This window comes from Micromys minutus (genome assembly GCF_963924665.1).
Source record: "Micromys minutus genome assembly, chromosome: 12".
Lineage (NCBI taxonomy): Eukaryota > Metazoa > Chordata > Mammalia > Rodentia > Muridae > Micromys > Micromys minutus.
In genome coordinates this window covers 19,518,104-19,544,914 of record NC_137981.1, presented here as the reverse complement: position 1 = coordinate 19,544,914, position 26,811 = coordinate 19,518,104, and the positions used below count along the sequence as shown (strand labels likewise).

Sequence of the window (26,811 nt, the reverse complement as noted above, 5' to 3'; positions counted from 1 at the left end):
TGTATGGTTCAGGCACCTACACAAAAGGTCTTAAGGAGCAGCAAAGAGTATGAGAAAGGAAACAGTGGTTGAAGTGTGTCTTTAACACTATTTACAACAGGTGGATCCAGTGCAAAGTAACAAAACCCCAAGTTCTTGAGCAGCCTAGGCAGTCTGTGCTGGATCACTTACTGTGACAGAAAGTGACAAAAGTACCTCTAGTTGATACTAAATAAAACAAGGCCCCCGCCCAGCCCTGTCCTTCCTGCATCTGTAGTTACATTGCTGTAGGCGTGAGTTGGTGACCTCTGCACTTTCTGTAGCTTCCTCTGAAGCTCGTGGTTTCTTTTTCAGAGGGTCTGTTTGTTCCAGCACACTCAGCCTCTACGTTCTAGAAGTAGGTGGCACAACACAAGCCCAGCAGTTGCAGAGCTGAGCACAGAACAGACTCCAGCCGTCTCCTCCACAGCTGGAATATCTAGAGCTAGGGAATGTGGGGGTCCTGGGGAGGATGAAGTCCTTTCTACAATCCTACCAATAGCAAAAGCTCTATAGCACCTCAATCTGCAGGCAAAGTTCCAACCATGAGTGAACAGAAGCTGAAGGACCATCACTCCAGTCACAACAGGAAGATATGGTGACAAGGCCTTGGGTGGGCGGGTCACAGGATTGCTAGAGTCTGTTACATACAACTTCCTTTTTGAAGCTACTGAAAATAAAGAACTAATTATGAATTAAACATCATGCCTCTCCTGTTACAGCTTTCTGTAAGATTGTCATTAGAATGGCCCCTGGGGAAATCCCTTGACAGCTGAGCACTTCCTGGGACAGCTGCTCGGTGCCACACTGCACACGGTGCTGTCTTCAGACTCTTAGAGACCCCAGGGACAAGTAGAGAAATCTCCCTGGAAACACCTGCAACCAGTTAACCCCACCACCTCCACCAAGAAAGAAGCCAGACAGCAAGCAAGTGACGACTTCATCGGGTGTTCATCCGATGCTCGGGGAGCAGTTAGCACATCTGGGGAATGGTAAAGGAAGGGCAAGGTGAGTGTAGTACAGAGATCTCCAATGACTCATCTCCCTTCAGAATACAAGAGAACTGTTTAGACATCTAAACATCCCGGCAGATTCGCAGATATGGGGACACAGAAATGAAGAGCTCGGTTTCTTTGGTGTGTAGTAGGAAGTGAGGAATGTGACACACAATAAATGACAACAGTAAGCTGTCATCTCCTCCCTCCTCAGACAACCACCTCTCCCTGATGAGGCCAAAACTGCCACTGGCCTGCTGGCCGGTCTCTCAAGAGGATGACAGAAAAACAAACTCAGCTTTTGTCTTTCATTCCTCATCTCCAAGGAACGCTTCCTTGCGATCTGACCAAAGCCTAGAACTTGGTGTCAGGAGACTCGGCACCTAGGAACCAGCATACTGAGGACCCGGTGCCCAGGAAGCCCCAAGCTCAGGTCCTACTACTAATCTTGTCCTGACGACGGCTTCCAAGCACTATCGCAACTACACAGACAAGGTTATGAGAGTGCAGTGGGGAAGATTCAAACACAAAATCAGCATCGTTAGCGGTGTCCAGTGTAAGCTTTGAACCAAGAGGTCACCGAGGCCGCAGCAGAGGAGATCATCCCACCAGCGCTGCTGCTGGCTATGGGTGGGGACGCCTGGGTGCTCTGGCTCTGGGAAACTTCCACTGGCTGGGAAGGGATGTCACAGAATCGGGGGCTTGGCAGGTTCTCCCAGTCTGTGCCCAGGTCAGTCTCTTCATCGCTTACACGCTCATCTCCACTCACATCTGATTCTCCAGCAACTCCAGGGTCCACAAATTCCATGGACTCCTCAAGGTCTGCTCGAACTTCAAAAGGTCCTGACCTGTGTGCAAACAGAGGGGCTGCATAAGACTCCACCATTCTCCCACCCACAGTCCTTTGAGTTTGGTATTACTGGATATGGGAAAGGCTCAACTTGTTCCATTTCCTTCCTGTGTGTGTGTGTCTGAGTGTGTGTGTGTGAGAGAGAGAGAAAGTAAGCAAAAGAGAGCAGGCATCCATGTGGAAGCCGCAGGACAGCCTTCAGGAGTGATTCTCACCGACTCTTTTCAGAACTTGTGTACACCAGGTAAGATGGGTGATTCTCCGGCTGGGCCTCCCATTTCATTACATCATCATCTCATTCACCTGCTTTTTCCTCGGGTTCTGGAAACTGAACTTGAGTCCCTGTGCTTGCACAGAGAGCCCTTAGCCTACTGAGCTGTCCCCCAGGCCCATGTCTTTATTCACGATTGAACAATCTGACTCCCTTGTCTATCTTTTTACTAGGTTCTTTTCCATTACTGATTGAAAGACCGACTCTAGATTTTTATTTTCACTCTACTGTAGATGTTGCAAACCTGTTTACTGTTGTCTCTTTAAGGCGTGAGGCCTTTCTTACTAAAGAGAGTCCCTGCACAGTAATGTGTGCCTCCTGTTTTACATAGTTTTGAGGCTAGGTTAAAACTTCTTTCCTCACTCTATGAGTATAAAATAGTCTCTTCTAATAGGTCTTCTATGTGTTATTTTAAACAGGATCTTTTATGTGTGGAACTTGTTTTTATATACAGGATATAGTATGAAAACAACTTTTCCCTTCCTGAATGCCAACTAGTGAACATTGTTGACCATGATCATCCAATTCATCTGACACAGTCCTGTGGGCAGTAATGTAGTGCAATTCAACTCTGTGGTGTGTAGAGCTCGGCATACTGTTCATGCTAACATAGGAGGTCAGTGAGTGTAAAGAACCACAGGCATAGTACCTGAGACTTACTAAGTCACACTCCTTTCACCTTGGTTTCCTAAACACTGAGCTTAAACAAACCTTGGTGTGTTTCTGACATTGTGGGTGGGATCACAAGAGCAAGTATGTGGAAGTCCTAGAACAATTTTGGGAGTCCTTTCTCTCCTTCCACCATGTGTGGCAAGGAGAACTAAGGTCACCAGGCTTGGTAGCAAGTTCTTTCACCTACTAAGCCATCTCGCTGACTCCACGCACCCCCCAAAAAATCTTTTTTTTTTTTCTTTTTTTTTTTTTAATTAACTTTTTATACAGAGTTTGGGAAGGGGCTGGCCCTTCTTAGTGTCTCTGTCCTTGGAATCAGTCTGTCTGACACATCACTGGTCTTGTCTGAGCTGTGAGAACGATGGCAGATTTCAGGTCCCAGGGCTGCTTTGTCCAGTCTACTCCTTGTCCAGCACCAAGATGCCACCCTAGAACTACACACCACAGAATATCTCGCTGGTTTCCTTCTACAGATGCTCCCCAACGTGGGAGTTGAAAATATAATGAGTCAAAAAACGCAAACAAACAAATAAATGTAAGTGCTACACATACGAGGCTTGTGTTTCACCACTCAGCCACACTCCTGCCCCTCTGAAGGCAGGATCCTACCGAGTTGCTCAGGCCTGTCTTAATTTGTGGTCCTCTTGCCTCAGCTTCCTGACTGGCTCGATTCAGGCATTTGCCACCTCAGCCGGCTCAAAAACTCATTTACTATACTACAGTAACAAACACCAACAAGAGTGCTTACATCAGCCTACAGCTTGAACAAAAACACCTAAGAAAAGCCCACTTTCCAAAGAATATACACATCAGGTATGTCCCACCTCTACAAAAGCATGCCTATACTGATGAGAGCAAGGACAACGGGTAACACCTAGAGCAGGGTACCAAAGATGAGCCTCTCCTCGTTTATACTCTTGGGCTTAGCAACTAAGTCACCTAGAGCAGACCATGGAGCAGAGCAGTATTCGTTGTTACTGATCTCTCTTCTTCAGCTGATAAATTTCAAACCAACTCACTGTATGAATTCTAACAAATGGTGACCAAACTGACCTGGTAATGAAAAGAAATCCCACAGATACAGTATATGCAAGCACAAAAGAAAATGTCCAAGAGAGGGCACAGCTTCCAGGGGCAGGTTAGAAATGGAACAAGTGAGCTTCAAGAGAAGCACAAGGTGGCAGCCAGGAAACCTGGCTCCTCTAGGACACATCAAATGCTAAATGTACTTCACTGCAACTTTCTGTCAGAAATGATACAAAGGATCCCAGAAGCCCACACATGACCAGCTGCTGCCTTCCACACATCACTGAACAACTTTTGTCCTTCCCACAAAATGGGGAACTTGGTAAACACTGGACACTGTGCCAGTAAGCACCACTGAGAAGCAGCCACAGAGAAACAATGCTTAGAGAAAAGCCACACATCCAACTTACCTGCCTAGGTGCTCAGAGTGCGGGCTGACCAGGTGCATTAGGTTCCTGAGTGTATGCAGTGGTTGCAACTGATCTGAATTAACATGCTAGAAAAAGCAAAGGCTCAATTAATACTTTCAAATACACAGCAAATCAAAACTGAGTTCAAAGCGCAGAGCTCGTACCTGAGAAGAACAAAGGTAAAGGATGTTTGTGTTCAGTTTCCTCACTGCGCGTGTCAGTTTCTGTTTGCTGAGGTTTTCGCCACAGAACTCACTGTAAGACAAGCACATAGCTCCTAAGATTGCTCTCTGAGGAAGGTCTGTTAAAATGTTCCTTCTGAAGGATATGTCTGAACTACAGTTTAGAGCAACACAGCACAATCTTGGTCCTTCGTAAAGTGCCTGAAGCAGGCCCTCCCTAAGCTCCCTTGGGGCGCAGTTCCACCATCTATAGAAACTGCCAACGTTCGTACCTAGGTGACCGAGAACTCTGCCTCTGGAGCTCATGCCACAGCAACAGGAAATGCTAAGGGAGTGATACCTGTGGGAGCATCAGGAGGGAGCCGACCACCACCCACTCCTAGTGGAAGGACAGCTGTAGACTCCAGGGGGCGCGTGTGAGCTCCTCTTCACCCCTCCTCACCCCATTCCCCACCTCCTGGGACTCAGTGCCTTCCCTACTATGGTTTTCTTCCCTACTGTCCCCCTCCCCCTGCCCCCTCCCCATTCGTGGCTTGTTCCCTTCCTCCATGCCCAGGGATGGGAAGAAGGAAGAGAATTTGCCAAACTGGGTTCAATCCCTGTACATAAGAAACAGAAGAGGGGAAATGCATAACCCTCCTGCTTGCACTGGTCTCCACAGGCCCTTAGAGTAAACGGGTAAGTTCTGGCTGTTAAGTGCTTGAGCACAGTCCTATAAGTCCAGCAACCAGATACTGAGGCAGGAGGATCCTCAGACGAGCTGGGCTATAGTATAGGCTGCTACAATCCAGTGATAAGACATTTACTTGTGCTAGAAATGCAAGGGTGACCAGAGGGTGGGCACTCTTACTGTGAACTGTGTAGACAGTGTCAAAACATTCAAGCACTAAGTTTTCAAAGAACTAAACAAGCCCCACACACACCACTGATAGAACTGCATGGAGACCTGCAGCATCCTCCTCGTACGACCTGGTCCCTCCTTCATTTACTTCCCCAAGAATCAGACAGAGTCTCTGTGGGCTTTTCAGATCCCGTTTGTGACTGAATGAGATGAGTTATCCTTGGAACCAGCCTAATGCTTTAGTCAAATGTTCTCAGCTTACATTGGCTTTTCTCTCAGCTAGTAAGAGGGCACACCAACGAGATGGGTGACAACAGGATTGCCACTGTAGCGACTTACCTGTTGCACAGCTTTTTGGGAAGATTGATGTCAAGTATGTGAGACACAATGTTGACCAGCTGCGTGGCGTAGCCCAGCGCGGCGCTGATGGTGTAGGCAGGGTTGTTATGCTCCATATCTGAGAGTGCACACAGAAGTCAGGTAGTTTTTCACTTGTAGCTTTTAAATTACATTACTGATAACTAGGCTTCACTTACTCCAAGGTCAGACACAAACAACCGGAAATAGGCCAAGCATAATTAATGGTCTAGACTGAATGGACCTGGCAATGTACTACCTAAATGATTAATGACCAGCTTAACCCATGTGGCAGCTCACAGCTGTTAATACCAACACTGGGAGGCACAGGTAGGAGGCCAGCCTGAGTTATGTAAGACCATTTCTCAAAATGGAAGGGTCATCACTTTCTTTATACTTTTGCCTGCCTCAAACCTGCTGGCTGTTTTCTCAGCACCCTTGGATGCTTCTTTACAACCTGGGATGGTTAGATTTCAGAACCAAGTGAAAACAGCAGAGCCTCGGGAGAAAGGGTCCACTGGGGTTGCCTAGAGCAAGTGAGCCTATGGGCATGCCTGTGGGTTTGTCTTGATTACCTTAGCTGACGTGGGAAGAGCTAGCCCACTGTGAGTGTCCCTGAGGACTGTGTGGGAATACAGAAAGTGAGCTCAATTCTTGCTTCCACATTTTCCCAATGCTGAAATATAATCTGGAAGTGCAAGCTAAAATTAACCCTTTCTCCACAAAGCCTTTTTTTTTCAAGGTACTTTATAACAAAATAAAACCAGGCCACATGCCATCTCTCCAGGGAAAGAAAAGGCTACCCCTGCAGTCACTGATAATGGGATACTAACCCCAGAAAGCTCTGAACACCCCAGAAACAACCCACAGACTATGTGAAGATCAAGAAAAAAAGAAAAAAAAGAATATATTTTAATTAAAATAGAACTGTATCACATCCCCCTTTCCTTCCTACAGCCCCTCCCAGTTTCTCTCCTATCTCCCCAAATTAATAACCTCTTTTCCTATATTATTGTTACATATATATACATGTGTATGTATATGTACCCACAAATACTTAATTACAACCTTATAAAAATGTATTTGTATACTTTTATGCAAAAATGCTTAAAAATCTGTACACTTATTTGTTTTTTAAAATAAAGTTAAAAAAAAAAAACGAAAAGAAAAGAAAAGAAAAGGCTACCCCACCTTTCTCAGGCAGCTATGATCATCAGCACCCAGTGCTGACCACAGCACACCCTCACCGAATGTGCTCACGTGCTGAGTGACAGCTCTGTGTGGTGGCAGTATCAGAAACATACGCTGAGTGACCTAATGAGCCATCTTTCTCCACAGAAGACAAACTGTGGGGGCATTTCAACTTCCACTCACTACTTCAATAGTGTGAAGCTATAAACTCAAATAAAGCCAAAAGGCAAGGTACAAACATGAGTTTCTTCCCCTCCCTTCTTTCCTGCATAAGAGATAAGGCTTGGCTATCCAAGTATTCCTAAACAGCTCAAGGTTGCCTTGGACTCTAGACAATCCTCATTCCTCAGCCTTCCAAATGCTGGGATAATAGTCATGTGTAACCAGAATTTTTTTTCTGCCTTTCTCTATGAATTAATACTAACCCAGAAGTAATCATCAGTCACCAAGTGATGAATATAAAATGCGGTATATCCATACAATGGAATAGTACTTAGCCATAAAAAGCAATGGAGTACTAACATACGCCATGATAGGAACCTTGTAAAAGAAGGCTAAATCAAACACACAAAAACTACACACTGCATGATTTCACTTATTGCTCGAAAGCACACTGCTTCCCTAGAGCTGGGGAAGAGGAAGAGGGACTGTGACAAGTCAGAGCACGGGTTTTCCTCTGGGATCAGGAAAAGGTTATGGATGAACAGAGCTGGTGTTTGCAAATGTTGTGCATGCACTAAATCCAACTGTTCACCACAGCACCGTTCTCTCTGCTGTGTACAGTTTACCTCACAAATTATGTACCCAAATACATTTTCAAAGAATATTTTTGCTTCTCACCAGGTCCTTGGGTTGTTTTCTTCTCTTCTACCCAATTATAGTAAGCAGAGTAGTCCCCGTTGTTTGGTAGGCTAATCCAAGGACCTGTGATGCTAATGCTGGTGTCACCATTGTGGTCATCACAGACCCATCTTCCAGAGAGGTAAGTTGTCCTCCGGGCCTCAGCAAGCTTGCTCACCATGCTGGAGGTCATGGCACTGTCTGTCTCTGAAGACACGTCTGCAGGGTCTCTGCAAAGGAACAGCAAAGATTACACCACAACCACAGTACACATCTAACACATGCTGAGAAAAAATTACAAGGTAAGAGAAGCACAGAAGGTGAGATTTTCTTCATGTCTTGTCCAGCCATGCACATGTGTGCAGTCCTGAGAGACACAGCAAGAGCAGCACCATGTGAATAGTAGAGTACACTCGTGTAAGATAAAGATCACGTCATACATGGTACAGCAGCATGGAACTATGTGGCCTATTGCTGGCCACAGGTCATTATTTGCTACAGAACTACATGGGCACATGTTTTCCTGGTAAACAATTCAACCTCATGAAGAAGGTACAAGAGTTTTAAAGTTTCACCCACATTACCAACTTAGGAAAATGCAACGATAAAAATCAGAAGGCCTAGATCCAGTTCTCACACTGAAACCCAAAGCCAAATGAAACATGTAAAAGAATTAGTCTGTAAGATAGGGGCTCATGTATCCCAGGCTGGCCTTGAATTCGCTGTGCCACAAAGGCTGTTCCTGAATTCCTGGTCCTCCTGCCTCAGCATCCTTAGAGCTGAGGAGCCATCACACCCAGCTACCGTGGCACAGAGATCAATCATTCACACTACAACATGGCTCACTCACCCACAGACCAACCCTGCTGCCACAGAGCACTCTTCAATCTTCTATAGTGCTCTTTTTCTTTCTTCTTTCTCTCTTCTCCTTGTCTCCGTCATCCCCAATAAACCTCTTCCATGTGGGGAAAAAAATCTTTTGTGGTGTAGGAGCAAATCCAGAACCACACACTGTGCTCGGGTGTCTGTCGATCCAGCAGTATATAATGTCAGCACAAGGATTCTGCACTACTAGCTTCTCTCTCTCAAAGGCCTGACCAGCTGTCTCTATGCCAATTGGTAGTAATTTAACTTTTCTCCACTGATTCAAAATACTTACCAACTTTGTATCTGGACCTGCTACCAGCACTGATGGATTGAACCTAGACCTTTTGCTTGCTGCCTAAGGGCCTACCACTGAACTTGCCCCTGCCCCTTTGCACTTTTTATTTTGAAACAGGGTCTCCTTAAGTTGTCCAGGCTAAGGGTTGGAAAGGTGGCTCAGCAGTTAAGAGCACTGACTACTCTTCCAGAGATCCTGAGTTCAATTCCCAGCAACCACATGGTGGCTCACAGCAATCTGTAAAAGCATCCGATGCCCTCTTCTGGTGTGTCTGAAGACAGCTACAGTGTACTTATATACATTAAAATGAATAAATAAATATTTAAAAACAAAAAGTTATCCAGGCTAGGCTTAACTTGCAGGCTACCTGTGTAAGCCTCCCAATTTCTGGAATCACATGTCTATGCCAAGAGCAGCTTTACCAGACACAAAGTACTTGAAAAAACAAGTGAGGTAATGGGTTTTCAAGTTTGAAACAAAACTCAGACCTGTTAAGTTTTTAGGGAGCCGAATCTGGCAACATACCAAAGCTGAGACTGAGGTGGAGGGTATTGGGTGGTTTTGTGTCAACTTGGCACAAGCTGGAGTTATCACAGAGAAATGAGCCTCAGATGAGGAAATGCCTCCATGAGATCCAGCTATAAGGCATTTTCTCAATTAGTGATCAAGGGGGAAGGGCCCAGCCCATTGTGGGTGGTGCCATCCCTGGGCTGGTAGACTATAAGAAAAGCAGGCTGAGCAAGTCAGGGGAAGCAAGCCAGGAAGTAACATCCCTCCATTGCCTCTGCATCAGCTCCTGCTTCCTGACCTGCTTGAGTTCCAGTCCTGACTTCCTCTGGTGATGAACAGCAATGTGGAAGGGTAAGCTGATAAACCCTTCCTCCCCAACTTGCTTCTTGGTCATGATCTTTGTGCAGGAATAGACACCCTGACTAAGACAGGAGACAAGAAAGAATAGCTACTAGTCACCCACTGTCAGTCCAGGTAAAGCAGGAGTCAGGGAGACAGGGTCCTCAGGCACAGTGGCCATGGGGTTAGAGCATGTGAGCTTCTGCTGGTGTTTCCACGCCCACAATCAGCATCTACATCTACAGAACACTGAGAGATGCAGTGAGGGCCAGAGTGTGCACTCTGTTCTCAGTTCCACCAGTTTGTTTGATAGTGCTGGACACTGAACCTATGAGGGGCTCATGCACCCTTTTTTAAGATTGAAACAGGATCTCAATAAGTTGCCCAGGCTGGCCTTCAACTTGTAATCCTCCAGCCTCATCCTTCGAGAGACTAGGATTACAGGTTTGAGCCACTAGGCCCAAGTGAACCTTTTCAAAAGCATCCAGATGACTGATAAATGTTGAGAGGGGAGGGAATGGAGGTGGGGTGGGAGGGGTCCTCTCTACCCAGTTTCCTGAGAGCCCCCTGCACTAGAGTCACACACAGTGCTGTCTCCTCAGCAGCTAACAGAATAAACAGCCACTCCCAGACACGGCTAAGGCTGGGCCCACAGTGTGTTCTAATGTACTAGTTCACACTCAGTAATACAGGTGATTTCAGCCTCACTTAACAGACAAGGAGATCGGGTTTGTGGGTTCAACAGTCTCTCGCATGCACACACCTAATAAATGCCCTGGCTGGCATGGCTGGACAGGCGGTCTTTCCCCAGGAGTGTGGGCCAGCATGGAACCTGGAAGCTTTGTGGTGGGACACAAACCGCCCCACCCTGTGTTCTGGCTGCCTCCCCAGCTTTTTACTGTTAGCTGAGGATGATAAGAATCAAGTTTCATTATCAGGAACACCAGCTGACCCTCAGAGAAAACAGTGCTCAGCACCTGCCCCACACCAAAGCCTTCGTACTGTACCTCCCAGAAGTCTTCACTTCATCGATTGGGAAGATGACAGAGGTGAGCTCTAGGATGTGCGACCTTCGAAGACGCGCCAAACGCTCATAGTGACCCCTCAAGTCAGTGGTCTTCTTCTCCACCAGGTCCCCAAGCTTGCGGTTGTGCCGCTGAATCTTCTCCTTTTTCTCCTGGTGTCGCTGTGCTCGACTGTACAGCTTCTGGTTCTTTTCCTTGTTCTTGAGGAGGCCTTCAGAATCTACACAGCAAGCCACATGACTGAGCAGCTGTGTACACTGCAGGCGCCTCCCAGCACTGCTTCCCCTCCACGCTCACTAGTGTAGAAACTTCACTAGGAACTTCCTAGAGAGATTCCTTGGGTGGTGGAGTCTGAGGCTTGCTAGGGTCATTGTACTCAAGTTAAGCTTCATTTGAGTCACAAAAAAAACAAACTGTGCACTCTAAAACGAACACCTAGGAACCACATCCTCTAGACCCATGTGCCACCCTAGCAGTCACCTTACATTGGTCCCATTAGCTTGCTCTATAGCTAACTTAAGCCTTTCACTCCACGCCCACTGTTGCTTCTGACTGCATCTCACTAAAGTGCCACCCATCCCTAGGTGGCCCAACTCCAACCTACCCACCGCCCCCTTTCTGCATGCCCCATGAGGAGTGAGTGTGTGTGCGTGCGACCTCTTGCCTCACCCTGATGATGGGATTAGAGGTGTGCATCACCATGCATGGCTCTTGCACAATCTATAAACTACAGATAATGCCTGGCAGTTCTCAAACACAGACCAAACTTTTGAACCTCCTAACAGGCATAGCCACAGATCCCTTTTACCCTGGCTATGTTCAGTGCCTCCACACTTGAGATCTTCTCAGATGGACCCACTTACTGTTAGGGACTGGCTGAATGAATACTGAAGTAGTTCCTATCCTGCAAACATCCATCCCCACACTGTTGTTCAAAATACTATCCATCTGGGAATATGCCATAGTTGCTCCTATTTTTCCCAATTTTCAGATCTCTCTTATTAGAGAGGCTCTGCCCATAGATGCTTCCCAGATCCGTCTGTCTCTCACAATAGACTGTTTGACTTCTGCAGCACACTACTCTTAGCTCTTCACTCCAGACCCACTGAAGCCTAGCCACCTCCTAAGCAGGCTGTCACTGGAACCAAACAGTCACCTGTGGACACAAGCCACTGTCTCTGAGGACCTAAGCTTGCAGTTCAGCACTGGCATGAGCTTTCTTAGTTTCCATCTCCTCTCAGAAACACCCTTTCGCAGGCCAGCTCTGTAGATGTCTGGGTAAAACCATCCCAGGATTGGTGTCCCATACAAGTTTACTTTTAGTTTAAAAACTCTGTCATGTCCATATTTACTGATCCTTGGCAACTCAGGAATCTGACTGGCGCAGGTCCTGAATCAGACAGAACAGTTTAAAATTCAGTCCTCAGTCACCCATCTGCACCCTGTGCTGATTTTGGGAACTCAAGGTTCCCTCATCCCCTGCTGGTGTCTCCCCTAAAGCATCAAAGCACTTGATGCTATTTCTACTCTGCTATGCAGCCAGATGAAGCCCACCCATCACACGCACATCACTAACATTCCTACCATGCCCCTCGCTGCATCTGCATTACGGTGCCCTGTGAAAGCGAGTCGAGCTCTACGGTGCAGCCTTCACTGACTACACAGGTATATCTCAACAACACAGCTTCAAATGGCTTGGAGCATCTCTCCATCTGTGAGCCGAGTTCATGAATCACTTCTAAAGCTCGTGAACTCCTTTACCACAGCTTGCAAGACAGTGAGGAGGCTCTAGAGGTAACCTATTGAGCATCAGTTTTCAACTCTGGCATCGTCCACACTATCTACAGCAGCTCAGTGAGGTCCTGGGTCTGCGCTGACAGCAGTCTGGAAATCTACAATAGTATGCACAGCCCTTTTTCAACAGAGCAATATGAGATGTTGTGATAAGCCTAGAGATTTCTCTGCCTGAATTCCCAGTTGGTCACGAGGTCATTCGCATCATGTGCTACAGGGTACACTGCTTTGTGACCATCTTTTTGTTTTAAAGTTTAGGAACCTGTTAGAATGAGCTGATTAACATCTGTGCATGTACATATTCAGCATACTGTGCAGTTTCAAAAGGTTGGGACACTTGCCTGAGTATCACTGAAGGATGTTGGGGAAGCGGAAAGCCAATGTTAAATAACTTCTTGTGCTGCTGAACTCAAGCCCTGGAAACATCGGGGTCTCTTCTCCCTGCAGATCTGCAGGCATTCAGCATCTGCCCTGCCCACTGAACTCTCCACTTCCAGCTTATGACTTGAAATGTAAGCTCTCAGCTGTTGCGGCTACCATGCCTTCGCTCCACCACCGCTGGCCACTAACCTCTGGAATCATAAGCCCAGTTAAATGTTTTCTCTCATAAGCTATCTTAGTATGGTATTTTTCCACAGCAACAAAAAATGTAACTAAGACACCAATCTTAAGAAATAAATGTGTCTAAGGATGTAAGGTTTCATAGAGGACATACAATTTGATTACCACCTATGATAACATCTAAAGCATTTATCCGTAATGTAAAACCAGTCGGTGCCGTGAATTGACTAGAGAAAAAAGCCATGGTCTCACACTCCTGTATTCGCACTGCATATCACAAGAAAGTGCCAAGTCAGACTCTGCCAATGCGCCCTGGGTGTAGTGTCTATGGTGTTGGTGAGCAAGAGCTGAGTGAGAGTGTGCAAAGCACTGAATGAAGTGAGCGATGTTCCCGGTCCTTCCCTTTTATTAGACAGAGATGTAAACTACTGACGACCTTTGCAAAGAAAGAAAGAAAGCAAGGAAAGCAAGTAGAGCTCAGCTTCCCTAGTAAAATAATCTGAATATGGGGCTGTACACGGCGGCACTTGAGATGACGAGAGAAGAGGCGTGTGAATTTCTGGCCAACTTGGGTTACAGAGCAAGATCCTTTCTCAATAAATATATAAATCTCAAGAATGAAATGCTCTAAAACCAGGTTTCTTTTCTTTTCTTTTTTCTTTCTTTCATTTGAAGACAGGATCTCACTACATCGCCCTGGCTGTCCCATATGAGTAAACCAGGTTGGCCTCTGTCAGTGCTGCGACTAAAGGTGTCTGCCACTACACCTAGCCTTAAAATCCAGACATTCTGAGTGCTGACAAAATGCTACAATTTTACTTCCACAAACACAAACGAATTCATCTTTAGGTGGGTCCCAACAGCATATCTTAATACACACACGCACACACACATTCAAAGAAAACTGAAATCCAAACCACTTCTAACTTACAGGCATTTCAAATTAGGGGTTTGATATTTGCAACCCAAAGTCAAGTTTCCAAAGTCACTAATACCCTGATGGTCAATATGCCAACTTGACAGGATCAGGTACCACAGGAGATAAACCTCTGGGTTTGTTTGTCAGGGAGTTTCTAGATTGGGTGAACTGACCAAGATAACCTCCTTTAAGTGTGGTTCCCAGGCTGAACAAAACCAGGAAGCAAGCTACATGTGGGCACTCATTTTTCCCTCCTGACTGGCTGCCGCCTCAGCTCCCTACCTTGATGGGCTGTGATACCCTTCAGCTGTGAGCTTGTCAGCTGGGTGCTTCTGTCAGGTGTGCACTCACAGCATGAGAATTCGAACCGACCCCCACACACTTCTCCTTTCACCCCCCACCCCTGCCACTCCCAGGGAACAGGTACTTACTTTTTTTCATTTCCTCGTTTCCTTTACATATCGTTTGCTTCAGCTGTTCAATCCTCATCTTGCACGACATTATTTTCCATCTCTTAAAAAAAAAAATCACAACAGATGTCACAAATGTTAGTCTCATGGGATCATTACTACCTGAATTACTGCTGATTTCCTGGTCCACCTCAGGAGACAGTGAAGAAAAAGCTATCGTTAACTCCATTTGTAATGACTGCTTTGACCTATGGTAGATCACAAAAGAGAAAGTATTTTCTGGTTCCATACAGTAGCTGCTGGGAAATCGATGAGAGAGACATATGCAGTTCTTCTCCGTGGGTTACAGCACAGAGGAAAATGCTTCTAAACTTCCCTTATCCAGTACAGAGCTACCTACCAACCTGGCTAAGCTATATGTGGTGATGTACAACTAGAATCCTAGCATCTGGGGAGGCAGACATACAAGGTTCAGGATTCCAAGGCCACCCTGAGCTACATAAAATCCTGCTTCAAACCCACCATAAAACAATTTTAATACATAAAGATTCATTTCCCTATATACTATCCAAATGTCATAGGTCAACACACATGCCTAGTGGCTACCACAAGGACAGAGCAGATTCAGAATGTTTGTATCATCACAAAAACACCGAGTTCCACATTCAGATAACTCAGAAAATTACATGAAACACGACACTTTACATTACTAGGAATGGTACAGCCAGGCAGCTTCCCCCAGTGAATAAAATATCAAAGCTTATAGGACATGTGGTGTGTGAATGACAATGACCCATAGACTCAGTCTGTATGGATACTTGGTCCCTAGCTGGTGGGTGGTTTTGGAAAGATGAGGTGGTGCAGCCTTTCTGAAGATGTTATCACTGAGGGCAGGCTCTGAGGTTTCAAATGACTCCCAGTACCCTCTTTCTCTCTGCCTTGTGGTCATGGATAAAGATATGAGCTCTCAGCTGTTCCTTCACTTCCTATAATGGACTCTTAATGCTCGGAAACATTAAATGCTCTTTTATAAGTGCCTTGGTTGTGATGTTTTGTTGCAACAATAGAAAAGTAACTAAGACAACTTGTTAGTTAGTGCACAATTATTTTGTATTGTCTCCCTAACTGTAGGTAATCAAAAGACTAAAACAAAGTATTTCCAATGTTAGCATTTACATAAGCAGTCCCAAGACACAAGATACAGAACAGATAGCAGGGGTTTTACTGCTGTTCACTTTTATTTGTCTATAAATATTGGTGTGGAAGTGGGGCATGGAGGACGCAGGAGGTCAAAGGACAACTCTGGCATTGATTCGCCTTCCCCTGTTCAGTGGATTTCAGGGATGGAGGAGGAGTGCAGAGTGGAGCTCAGGTCATGATACTTACGCAGTCCTTCATCTGCTGAGCCATCCTGCCCACTGCACTGGTCTTAACATGTTCCTACAGTCCTCAGTCAACTGGTCTGATAGAAAGATTTTGAAGACACATACCGTGCCAATTTAGGTGACAGCAGCCTGGAGGGCTGGGGCAGGGTTCTTCAGAAGGCAGTATAATGCTTTGAATCAGATTCCGATATATGGTACAATTTCTCCCATAGTCAGGATTCACGGGTCCAGTAATCAAAGGGTAGAGAAGGGAATGGTTCCACGCTTGGCCCCGGTGACCCACTAGGAAAGTTTTTGCTTCCTGTTCCCATGACCTTAAGTTCTGCTGGCTCAGAAGTAGAGAGCACTCCTGCCAGGAAACACCACAAGCATTCCTTAATCCTGAAGCTCAAACTTCACTCAGACCACTTCCAGCTTCTGGTTCCCTTAAGTCAATAAATAGGCTAAGTGTTAGCAGGGAAAACTGGTTTGCTTCTCCTCAACAGAAGAAAGAAAGGTTCTATCAGGAATGCAAGAGATCCTATCCGTCTTATCTTGGAGCTTTAAAGCTCAGAGAAACCATAACAATCCAATCCAGGCAAGATAACCTGGAGGACAGACCCTTCAGGTATGCAAATATGGGTCATTTATTCAAGAAAAGAACCAAGGAAGGTTCTGAGAGGAAATGCAGAATGGGCCGAGAAGGACAGTGATAATAAACACCAGCCAAGGCCACCTGACTAGTACAAAGAGCTTTAACTGACATGGTATTTCTGTCATACTTTGTTAAGCATGTGCTTGTACAATTTTTTTTTCTTTATCATATAATGTAACATCAACTGAGATAATAGCAATGGCTATCATATCCAAGTTATGAGATACTAAAAATGCCCCTCAAGGGAAATGCTACCTAGCCTAAAATATACAATGTGTTTGCAATTGAATGTGGGATGCTGATATCATTTTAGGGATAATTATGACCTAGTTATTGTTTTCATTTGGAAATTAAGTGTGACATAAACAAATAGATTGTATGTCAAGCTGACAAGGGGTGGTGGACTTGTAATGTTTATTCTTGTCACCTTGACTCCATTTGGAATTAACTAAAACACAAGCAACTGGGCATACATGTGAGGGATATTTGGTGAACTGGATTATCTGAGTGAGGTAGGAAAATCGACCTTTAATATAGCTCATCTGAGGTTTGAAGGCTCACCCTAAATCTGGACTCACCTCATGCATTCTGTATGAAAGACATACATGCCTGCTGGTCCTCACTGTCACTGCCCAGATCATCTACCCTGCTGCTGGGGAATTCCTTCACTGGCATTAGAGCCTACTTTAGGATTCTGACTTATTCTACAGACCAGCTGAGACATCCACCCTCATGGACTGAACAACTACTGGATTCTTGGACTGGGATGGACAGCCACTGTTAAAACATGTTTATTATAGAACATTAGGAAAATGACCCAGGTGACTGTTTAAAATACACAAACCCCACACTATATATGACAAAGGCCTGAGGGCATGCAAATCCTCCAGGCTGGAGAGCCATGTCTGTTGCTGGTGAATCACTTCTGAAAAGTTCTCAAATATTTAAATTCAGAGTGAAGGAGTGGACTGGCAATGATGCGATCCACACATAAATGTCAGAGAGAAATTCGAGGGCAGTAAACAAGGCAATGAATGACTAGTTCACAGTAGCCACCCCTCGACAGCCACTGGAGAGCGTGTGTTTGTGCCCTGTCTGCGTGTACACACACACAGAATCAGGTCAAAACCTAGAGAGCCATTATGACACCCATTATGCATCTGTCTCAAGAACAGCACATTTCCAAATTTATGCCATGTCTTTAGAAGGGAACAGTGTGTTAACCAGTACAGACGTCAGGAGGAGATCAGACCACGCTGTGCTCACAGGCATCCGCTGCATCGAAGGCATCCATTTTAGACTTGGGGCTTTAAGGACATCTTCTTAGTTTTAATGGCTTTTACATTTCCATTTTCATCTTTGTAATTGGCACGGTCCCTTTTCTTGACAAACTTTTTTCCAATTGTTCCCACCAAAGTCTCATATCTTTTTGCCATTTCTTCATCCGACACATCGACCTCTACTGTCTCATCTTCTTCTGCCGCTGCTCTGTTCTTAGAATTCACCTGAAGCACTAACTTCTCAACTTCAGGATTAAACCCTTTGAATGACATCCTTCCGTAGAGAAGATCTTCACATAGGGAGAAGCTCTGCCCTTCTATGATGAAGCTCTTTCTCCTTTAACTCCGGCGAATCCACGTACCAGTGCTCATCACTGAGCATCTTCCGTTCCTCCTCTCCTAGCTGTTTCTTGGTTTCCGGGTCCAGGCCCCTTTGCATGAACTTCATGCGCAGCAGATTCTTGGATAACTTAGTCTTGCGCTTCGACGCCATGTTGGATACCGTTAGTCCCCTTTCTACATATACACAGATTCACTGTCAGTTCTGTTCCTTCATATACCTGCTCCCGTTTTTTACCTTGTGAGGACTATGCTATTATATGGTCCAGCCTGACCTTAGAACTCAGGAGTCTCCTGCTTTAGCCTCTCCTCTGTGTATCACTCAGGCCATGGAGTCTAGAGAGCACTGAGAATGATATGAAAAATTCAGAAAAAATTTCACTGGACATCTTATTTATAATATTGACAGCATGAGTCGTTTATATTCTTGAACTGTCATGAGAGTTATACATGATTCTACACTAGACACAACAGAAAGAAGTTGGCACTGTATTGAGTCCCTTCACCTTGTTCTTTGCCAGGCGCCCCAATCCCATGCATGCTTGGCATGTAGCCCTCTACCGGGCTACACTTCAGGGTTAAGGCCTAGCCACCACATATTATTTAGGGTATATTTAAAACACACATAAAAAGGAAATGACAGCATCTTACCTTTTTTCCATTGAAAAATTATATTGCAGACATAACATTCCTTTGGATACATATATACTAACCACATTTTTACACCATTAAAAACTGATTTGCCAGGTTGGAGAGATGGCTCAGTGGTTAAGAGCACTGACTGTTTTCCCCAAGGCCCTGAGTTCAATTCCCAGCAACCACATGGTGGCTCACAACCATCTGTAATGGGATCCAATGTCCTCTTCTGGTGTGTCCAAAGACAGTGACAGTGTACTCACCATATGCATAAAATAAATTTAAAAAGTTGATTTGCCACATTAACTGGACACAGTTATATACTCGCTGAGACAAAGGCAGCTAGCTCCACAGGCCATGGGTTCTTAACATTTCTTAGCAGGAACTTGTTGAACACACAAGTGCTCTGTCAGCAGAACAGAGTATCCCTAAGTCAAATGTCTGTGATGCTGCAAAGAGGGGAAAGAGGTCAAAAGGCCCTAATTTACATACCTGTTTCATTCACCAGCTCAGTGGTTAGTTTTGTTTAATGTGCAAAGCTGTTGAATTATTTACTATGCCAAAATGCCTTTTTATTGTTTTATTAACGTCTTTTTTATTTTTTGTATTTTTTAAAGATTTATTTATTTATATTATGTATGTGAGTGTTCTGTCTTCATGAACACTAGAAGAGGGCATCAGATTCCATTACAGGTGGTTGTGAGCCACCAAGTGGTTGCTGGGAATTGAACTCAGGACCTCTGGAAGAGCAGTCAGTGTTCTTAACCATGGAGCCATCTCTCACCACCAAAATGCTTTTGTCTGTGGCATCTAAAGGTCCTAACAACCCCAAACTGCGTGAGTCCATTGCTAAATGACTTTTCTTTTGTTTTAAGCTGGATCTCATGTAGACCCATCTAGCTCTAAGTCCCAACCCTCTCTTATCATCCCCTCCCAAGATCTGAGATTCCAAGTATAGAGACCCATGCACAGCTCCTGCTGAATCCTTAGTATTTTATCATATGTTTATTATGGGTAATTTTTACAAAACAAATGCTCTCTTGGTTCTGTATTACTATGCCAAGAGCAGATTTGTATAATTATCCTTTATAAAGGTTGTATAATTTAACTGCCTATTCCATTTGACATATCTCTATGTAAAGCTTAGAAGGCCATACTACAAACAAATTTAAACACCAGGCTGTCAAATGTGGTTAAAAACTAAAAGAATTATTTCTTCAAGCTCTGCCAACTTAAAAACATGCACCCTCATGTAAGCAGAACGTTAGCTTCCTTGTTGGAACTTACCAGCTGATCTGTTAGCCGCTTTCCTTCCATAGCTTTTAGCACTCTGTATGGGAGAGAAGAAAAGGGAAACCCTTACTGGTCATCTTACAAAGCTCAAAAGAGAAGTCTGTTTTTAAGAAACGGTGTATTATGTATATGGCTGTTCTGTCTGCATGTGTATGTCTGAGTAGCATGGGTGTGCCTGGACCTGAGGAGATGCTAGATGAGGGTATCAGGTCCATCTCCTGGGGCTGATTGTCAGGAATGAAACCCAGTGCCTCTGGAAGGGCAGCTGGTGCTCTTCAAGCCTGAACCATCTCTCCAGGCTTTGCTTTTTCTTTTGTTTTCAATACTGGCTCTTGCTATGTGCCCCGGTTAGTCTTAAACCCAGCCTTCTGATTATAGATGCACACTGCCACCCCAGGCTAAAAACAGCTATAGTAAGAGTCAAAGGCCACCAGGCACCACAGGGGATCTGCCAGGTCAGTTTAGGGCAGAAGATTCTACAGAAATTCTTAAATGTAGGTTTAAGGTGAGAGCGTCACAAGGGGCTGGCTAACAACCGAGTCTTGGGTCTCACCCTAGACTTACTAATCAGAATGTCTGAGGCTAGGAGCCCAAGAATCTGGATCCTAAAACATTTTATCTCCGCTACTGAGACAGACAGCTGAACCTCACTGCTCTAAACTGACTACCAAAGACACTAGCGCTCACCAGTTCCCACAGAAGATGAAGGGGAGCTGCAAGGGCCTCTGGGAATGACCTATGAAAACCCTAACTTAGGCCCACCAGTCACCAGTGAGCAGGGCCAAATGAATGACTCACCTGTCCAAACAATTTAGGTTTACTTCGGAAAAGACTCTAGGTCTCAGGCCAAGATTTTCTAGAAACTTGATATTCTCTCCTGCTTTATTTCTCTCAGATACAATTTCCCCCACACTGTAAGTCTGATACTCCACACATTGACCTATCAGGGTTCCCATCCCAAAATTTTAAAAGACAGTCTACTAAATGAGGTGGCAATTCACTAATCTGCACACAAAAGAAACAAATTAAAACAACTGTCTAAAGACAACGTCTACAAATTAAAAAATAAAAACTTACTCTTTTTGAAATTCTTCTTGCTTGTTCTTAAGCTGGCTTAGCCTTTCCTTCTTGTCAATAAACCTGTTTTAAAAAAAAAATCTTAGTTTATTTGCCATGTCCTCCTCCCCTCAGTTTAATGAGACTCCACCAATTCATGAGCTGACCACTTCTGCAAATTCCTATGAAAATGCCTATATCCTGAAAGCAAACATTTCTAAACAGGAGCACACAGCTGCTTCCCAGCAGGTATTTTTTAAACCAACTTAGAACTGTCAACTTTAAAGCTCTTTCCTCACTTTAAAGTGTTTGTAGATCCAATCCGGTACCTCAATGCTGTTTTCCAAAACACACATCAGAATGCTAACATGAACTTTTGCTGTTTTTGAGACATTCTATATACCTGGCTGACCTAGAATTCCCTATGCTGACCAGGTTGGGCTTGAATTCTTAAGAGATGCCTGTCTGTGCCTTTTAAATAATGCTCCCAAAGGAACACATGCGTATGTACACCACCACTAATGTGAACTTGAATACAAGGTGGTTAGGCTTTCATTATAAAAATAATCTTAATTGCCAACCTTAATTTAGCCTTGCTTTCCTCTACAAATTGAGACCCTACAACTTCTGTTCTGTTTTGTCTTCTGAGAAAAGGTCTATCTATATAGTTCTCCCTGTCCTGGATCTGGCTATGTTGACCAGGCTGGCCTAGAACATATTGAGATCCACCTGCCTCTGCCTCCCGGCCCAGATATTACAGTTGTATGCACCACTGCCTGGCCAAATCCTTACAACTTGTGAAGTAGGTTTATTCCCACTGGCAGCTCACAGGTTAGAAGAAAAAGGCCTATCACAACACTGCTGCTTCTCCAGGAGTGTGGGTCTCCGGCTGAGATCATTTCACTGTCTCTGGCTATACATCTGGACTTACTTTTTAGGTTAAAGTGACAATTTAGAATAACTACCTCTCAATTTAAAATTTATTTGACATATTAAAAATTAAAATCAGGGCTGTCTCAATTGTTGAGCACTTGCTCTTACAGGACTCGGGTTCAATTCCAAGCAACCACATGGCAGCTCACAACCATATGTGACTCGAAAGCCCTCTTCTAACCTACACACACACACACACACACACACCAGGAACACACATTAGAAACATATACATGCATCAAAATGCTCATATTCACAAAATACATAAATCTAAAACCATTTTTATTTTTAAGAATGTGATTTTTTTTCATACATAAATGGATTGTGTGATGTTTATATCTGCTTAGGCATATCAATCTCCCAAACATTTATCACGTCTTTATGGTACAAATAATGAAACTCTTTTGTGACTTTTTAACATCTATCTTAGGCAATCATCTATAGTCTTCTACTTCACACCAGGACTGCAGCTCTTACCTAGGGGGAACTGATCAAGCCTTTGCTACTCTCCCTCCTTCTTGGCCCTGTTTGAGAGGCTGCAGTACAGAAAAAGTATGACAATAAATAGAATAACCTTTTATAAATTCTAAAAGGTATGATTACTGACAAAAAAAGCTGTGGTTTCTTAGCAATCTTGTATCTGCTGCTGAAATATCATTAACAAGTTGTGTGAGGTAGGAGTTGAGGGTCTGGAACTCGTGCAGTAGAAAGATTAAAAAACTTGCTTCAGCTGCCTACAGTACTGTACTCTCAAGACAAGAGAGTTCTTTTCCATTATAACCAAAGGCTTTTTAAGTTTTCTTTACTGAATCTCTACAACACTGACTGCATTTATCAACAGTCAACAACAAAAACTGTATCATTGGGGTCAGATGAGATTTCTCAGAGGTGAAAAGCACTGTGTGATCTGATCTTCCAGATGATCTGTGTCCCAGCACTCACACAGCTGCTCACTTTCATTCATAATTCCTATCCCTCTGAGGTCAGCAGGCATGTACCGGGCACACAAACACATACAAAACACCTATGCCCATACGGGAAATAATCTTTAGAGAAAGGTCTTAGCAAATACAGACTCGTTCCTGTTCAGCCAGTCATTTGACACCCTGGAAACCATTTCCATAGGACACAGACAACCAAAGAGATACTACCGGGAAAACAGACACATTTAAATGCACTTCTTCCCATGCATTTCTCTTGAAATCTATGGTAAGTAACATCTCAACTTCTTCCTTACCCCTTAAACCCGGCTCAATTTCCATAGTCCTGTATTTCTGCTTCTGGGTAAAAGATGCAACGGTGTATTTCTAAGCCATTAGTGAAGATAAAAACCATTCCTAAAAAGTGCTGAGGTCTTATCATATCATATGTCCAGAAAATGGTCTCTCTCTTTCTCTCTACTGCACACTGGCTCCTAACACAGCAGGCAGAACCCCAGCTGCCCATATCAACTTCCCACTCCCAGTTATCTACCTGCCATGACTCAATCAACAAGTGCTTCCTGGATTTGAGGAAAGAGATTACACAACCTGCCAGTTTTCTATTGTGTAACAGTGCTATTTTTGATAGTTAGGTAAATGCATAATCTAGAAAAATTGGGCTCCAGTTAAGACAACATAAATATCCAGCAGTACAAGACACAGAGAAGACTTTGCTGGAAGAACTGCTTCCTACCCTAGGGATGACAAACAGGAAACATGCGCCTCTTTGTTCCTTATGAACAGGTGGAAGGTTAAAGTTCAGATGAAAGAGAAAAGACAGGTGTTGCTTTAAACAAGAGACAGGCAGAGATGAGATTGACAGTATCCTGGACAATAAAAAAAAAAAAAAGTTTCTATGTCTGTCAAACTTATACCATCCCACAAAGTATCTAAAGATGCATCAGCTAGGTTTGATGGCTAATGCCTATAACCCCAGAATCGCAGCATTTGTCAGCTGAGATGGGAGAATTACCCAAACACAAGACTAGCCTGGGCTACATAGTTCCAGATCATCCTCTTAAAACCAGAACACAACACATATTTCTTCCAAATGACCTAATTACTGACACTTACTACTTCATTATTTAGTTTTCCCCAAAGTGCCACCTCTTTAGCTGGTCTAGGTTAAACCAGGGTGCAATGGTGCTGTGAGGCTTCAGGCTTTATTTCCACGTGGATCCAGTCAACAAGAGGTTTTTATGAAGTAAAAGGAATTGAAAGCAATTGTTTACAAATTAGTACAAAGTTATTTACAAATGAGTCAGTAGCACAAGCAACCTTTGCTCTCAAAGTTCAAGACCTGCCAGAATCAGTTGAACTCTTAAGAGCAGGGCAGCCTTTCTCCTCAGCAATTTGCCAACATAGTTGATCCATGTACTGATATCCAACCAGAGCTCTTAAAAAGTGCCTGGCTGTCAGGACAGTGGTCCTGGGTCTGAAGAGATTCTTTTATCCTACTAGACACTGGGTAATGTTCTGGAAACAAGAGAAGGCTGACAAATAGCTTCTGAAGGCACGCACAGTTCAGGAAATGGAAGCCTGAGTGAAGGGAAGCTGGCCAATATACCACTGTGGTGGTCTGCTAAGGTGTAATGACTGAGATACTTGTTCTTCATCTTTCTGCTTCGTTAGGAAAATAAATCCACTATAATAAAGATATAATAAATCCTTGGGCTGAAGAGATGGCTCAGCAGTTAAGAGCACCAATTGCTCTTCCAGAGGTCCTGAGTTCAATTCCCAGCAACCACATGGTGGCTCACAACCATCTGTAATGGGGATCAGATTCCCTTTTCTGGTGTGTCTGAAAACAGTGACAATGTATGCACACACGTGAAATAAATAAATAAACCTCATCTTAATGGAGTTAGCCACAACTTTCTAAGTAAGATTATGCTGTGAGTTTGCAATGCTGGGGGTCAAAGGAAGGCTTTGCACAAATCAGGTAAACATTCTACCACTAGCCACATTTCCAAGACTGTTTTAAAAGTAGTGCCACCTTGGCCATGGGTATGTGCTACACCCTGCCACTGAGCTGACACTGTGACAGAACAAGATGTGGTGCCTTCAGGGAAAGACATTTTGGATGCTGGCATTTTACTCAAATAACATTACACATGAGGGAGGCATTATCTCACCACAAAATACACCAAACACTGCAACAGCAAACAAGATGATGGAGTGAGAGTCTTGCAGGGAAGATCAGAAGGGACATTTAATTTCAGAGGGGACAAAGCACTTACTGTATGTACAAGTCTCCTCGTAATCATCGGGCAATAACTTGAATTGCTGTTGTAAAAGAATAAATGCTTCAACTTTAAGACTAAAAAAATTATCTGTCTTAGCCGAGCTTAGTAGCACACAACTTTCATCCCAGTGCTCAGGAAGCAGAGCCAGGAGGAGCTCTCCGAGTTCCAGGCCAGCCTGATCTATACAGTGAGTTCCAGGTCACCCAGAGCTACATAGTGAGACATTGTCTCAAATAAACAAGCAAACAAGCATACCAAAAAGTTACCTGTCTTATTATCATTGAAACTATACTGCTGAAACAAAAGTAAGGAGACAAAAGACTCTTGAGCTAAGCATTCTTTTTTTTTTTAATTATCTTAATTCAAAAGAAAACCAAAATATTTTCTTAAACGCAGTTCTTTTAACTAAGGACTTGAAACTCAAAAAACACAGTCCCAAATCCCTAGTGACACAAAATCGTCTTTGAGGTTAGAGAAGGAAGCCAACCTCCCAGTCCTCGTTCACACAGAGCTGTGTCCACCTGTGACACTGACATCCAGGGCTCAAATCTCTGCGGACTCCTTCTATAAAACGTATTTATGTCTGAAGACAAGAAAAGGTAAAACTAAGCTTCTGAATGGGAGAACTAAGACTCCTCTACACAGACGTCTCCAGAAGGACTGTATTTCCTTCCCCCAATACCCAAGAGGACCGTAGAGAAACTCTAAGGTGGGTGATGGGGAACAGCAATCTAAGTTCACCAGACTCCCACCCCCACCCTACCACTGGCAACAAAGCGCCGGCGCAGAGCTGCTACATTCTCTCTTCCACTGGCCAGGTTCCGGGCCCAGACTAGGCTGTCCAGACTCCAGCTTCTAGTGCTTGGGCCAGAGGAAACAGAGAAGCAGAAACAATAGAGGCGTGGCGGCCGCCGTACCTCTCACGGTCGCGGCCGTCGAAATAGACGAAATCACCGCTCTGGACGCACTTGGCGCAAGTCAACCGCCGGCGAGTGGTGTTGCACAGAGGACATCGCTCAACAGCCACATAAAGGCCCTCGGCGTCGTCCACCGAGTCCACCATGTCCCGTGCTAGCGCCCGCGGCCCAAAACCAGGAGCCTCGGGCGTCCAAGATCCCTTCCCACTGGGAGACGCCATGATGATCTGAGCTCAGGGCCAGTCACGTGGGATTTTGTTTTCATCCAGGTGCATCCTGGGCTCGGAGGCGGGACCTGGAGGTCGGGGCGTGGTCTGGAGGCTGGGGCGGGAGAGGAGGCGGTCCAGAGGTTGGAGGCGTGGCCCAGAGGCCGATTGTCAAGGGTGAGGGATTGCTTCGTCCTCCTTCAGGGTTCCGCCCACAGAGTGGAGCTAAGCAAAGCCTCTACGTTATGCAAAGTGTTTAATAAGTACCCCAAGTATTCTCTTCGAAAGGTTAGGGAACACAACAAAGGAATTCATTTTATTCATTGAAGTTACTTTTACGTTTTTGGCTAAAACTGCAAAGAGCAAGGTTGGGAGAGAGTTGGATCTCAGAACTAACGGAAGGTTGACTCACCTTCCTCCTTAAGAAAACCTTTTAACGCCTCTGCCCGACTTTGTCTTGGTTCAGGGATATATTTGCTGTACCTCCGTCATCCTGGAGGGTTGAGCAAAAGCCTCCATAGCAGCCTAGCGCT

General features: G+C 44.6%; 1 protein-coding gene and 1 pseudogene across 2 annotated transcripts; both read right to left on the bottom strand.

Annotated features, from left to right (window-relative positions):
- Positions 1–1,554: 1,554 nt before the first annotated feature.
- ATG14 (autophagy related 14) lies at positions 1,555–26,308 on the bottom strand (the record flags this gene model as incomplete). Its single annotated transcript, XM_080925936.1, has 10 exons — positions 26,073–26,308; positions 21,018–21,080; positions 19,935–19,977; positions 14,395–14,476; positions 10,672–10,909; positions 7,654–7,883; positions 5,605–5,722; positions 4,407–4,497; positions 4,243–4,328; positions 1,555–1,861 (listed from the first exon to the last, which is right to left on the bottom strand). Exons 1-10 carry the CDS (start codon positions 26,291–26,293, stop codon positions 1,555–1,557), a joined length of 1,479 nt encoding a protein of 492 aa, XP_080782062.1. The 5' UTR covers positions 26,294–26,308.
- LOC308427984 (M-phase phosphoprotein 6-like) lies at positions 17,688–18,165 on the bottom strand (annotated as a pseudogene). Its single transcript has one exon. The product of its transcript is annotated as an M-phase phosphoprotein 6-like (transcript).
- Positions 26,309–26,811: the final 503 nt, after the last annotated feature.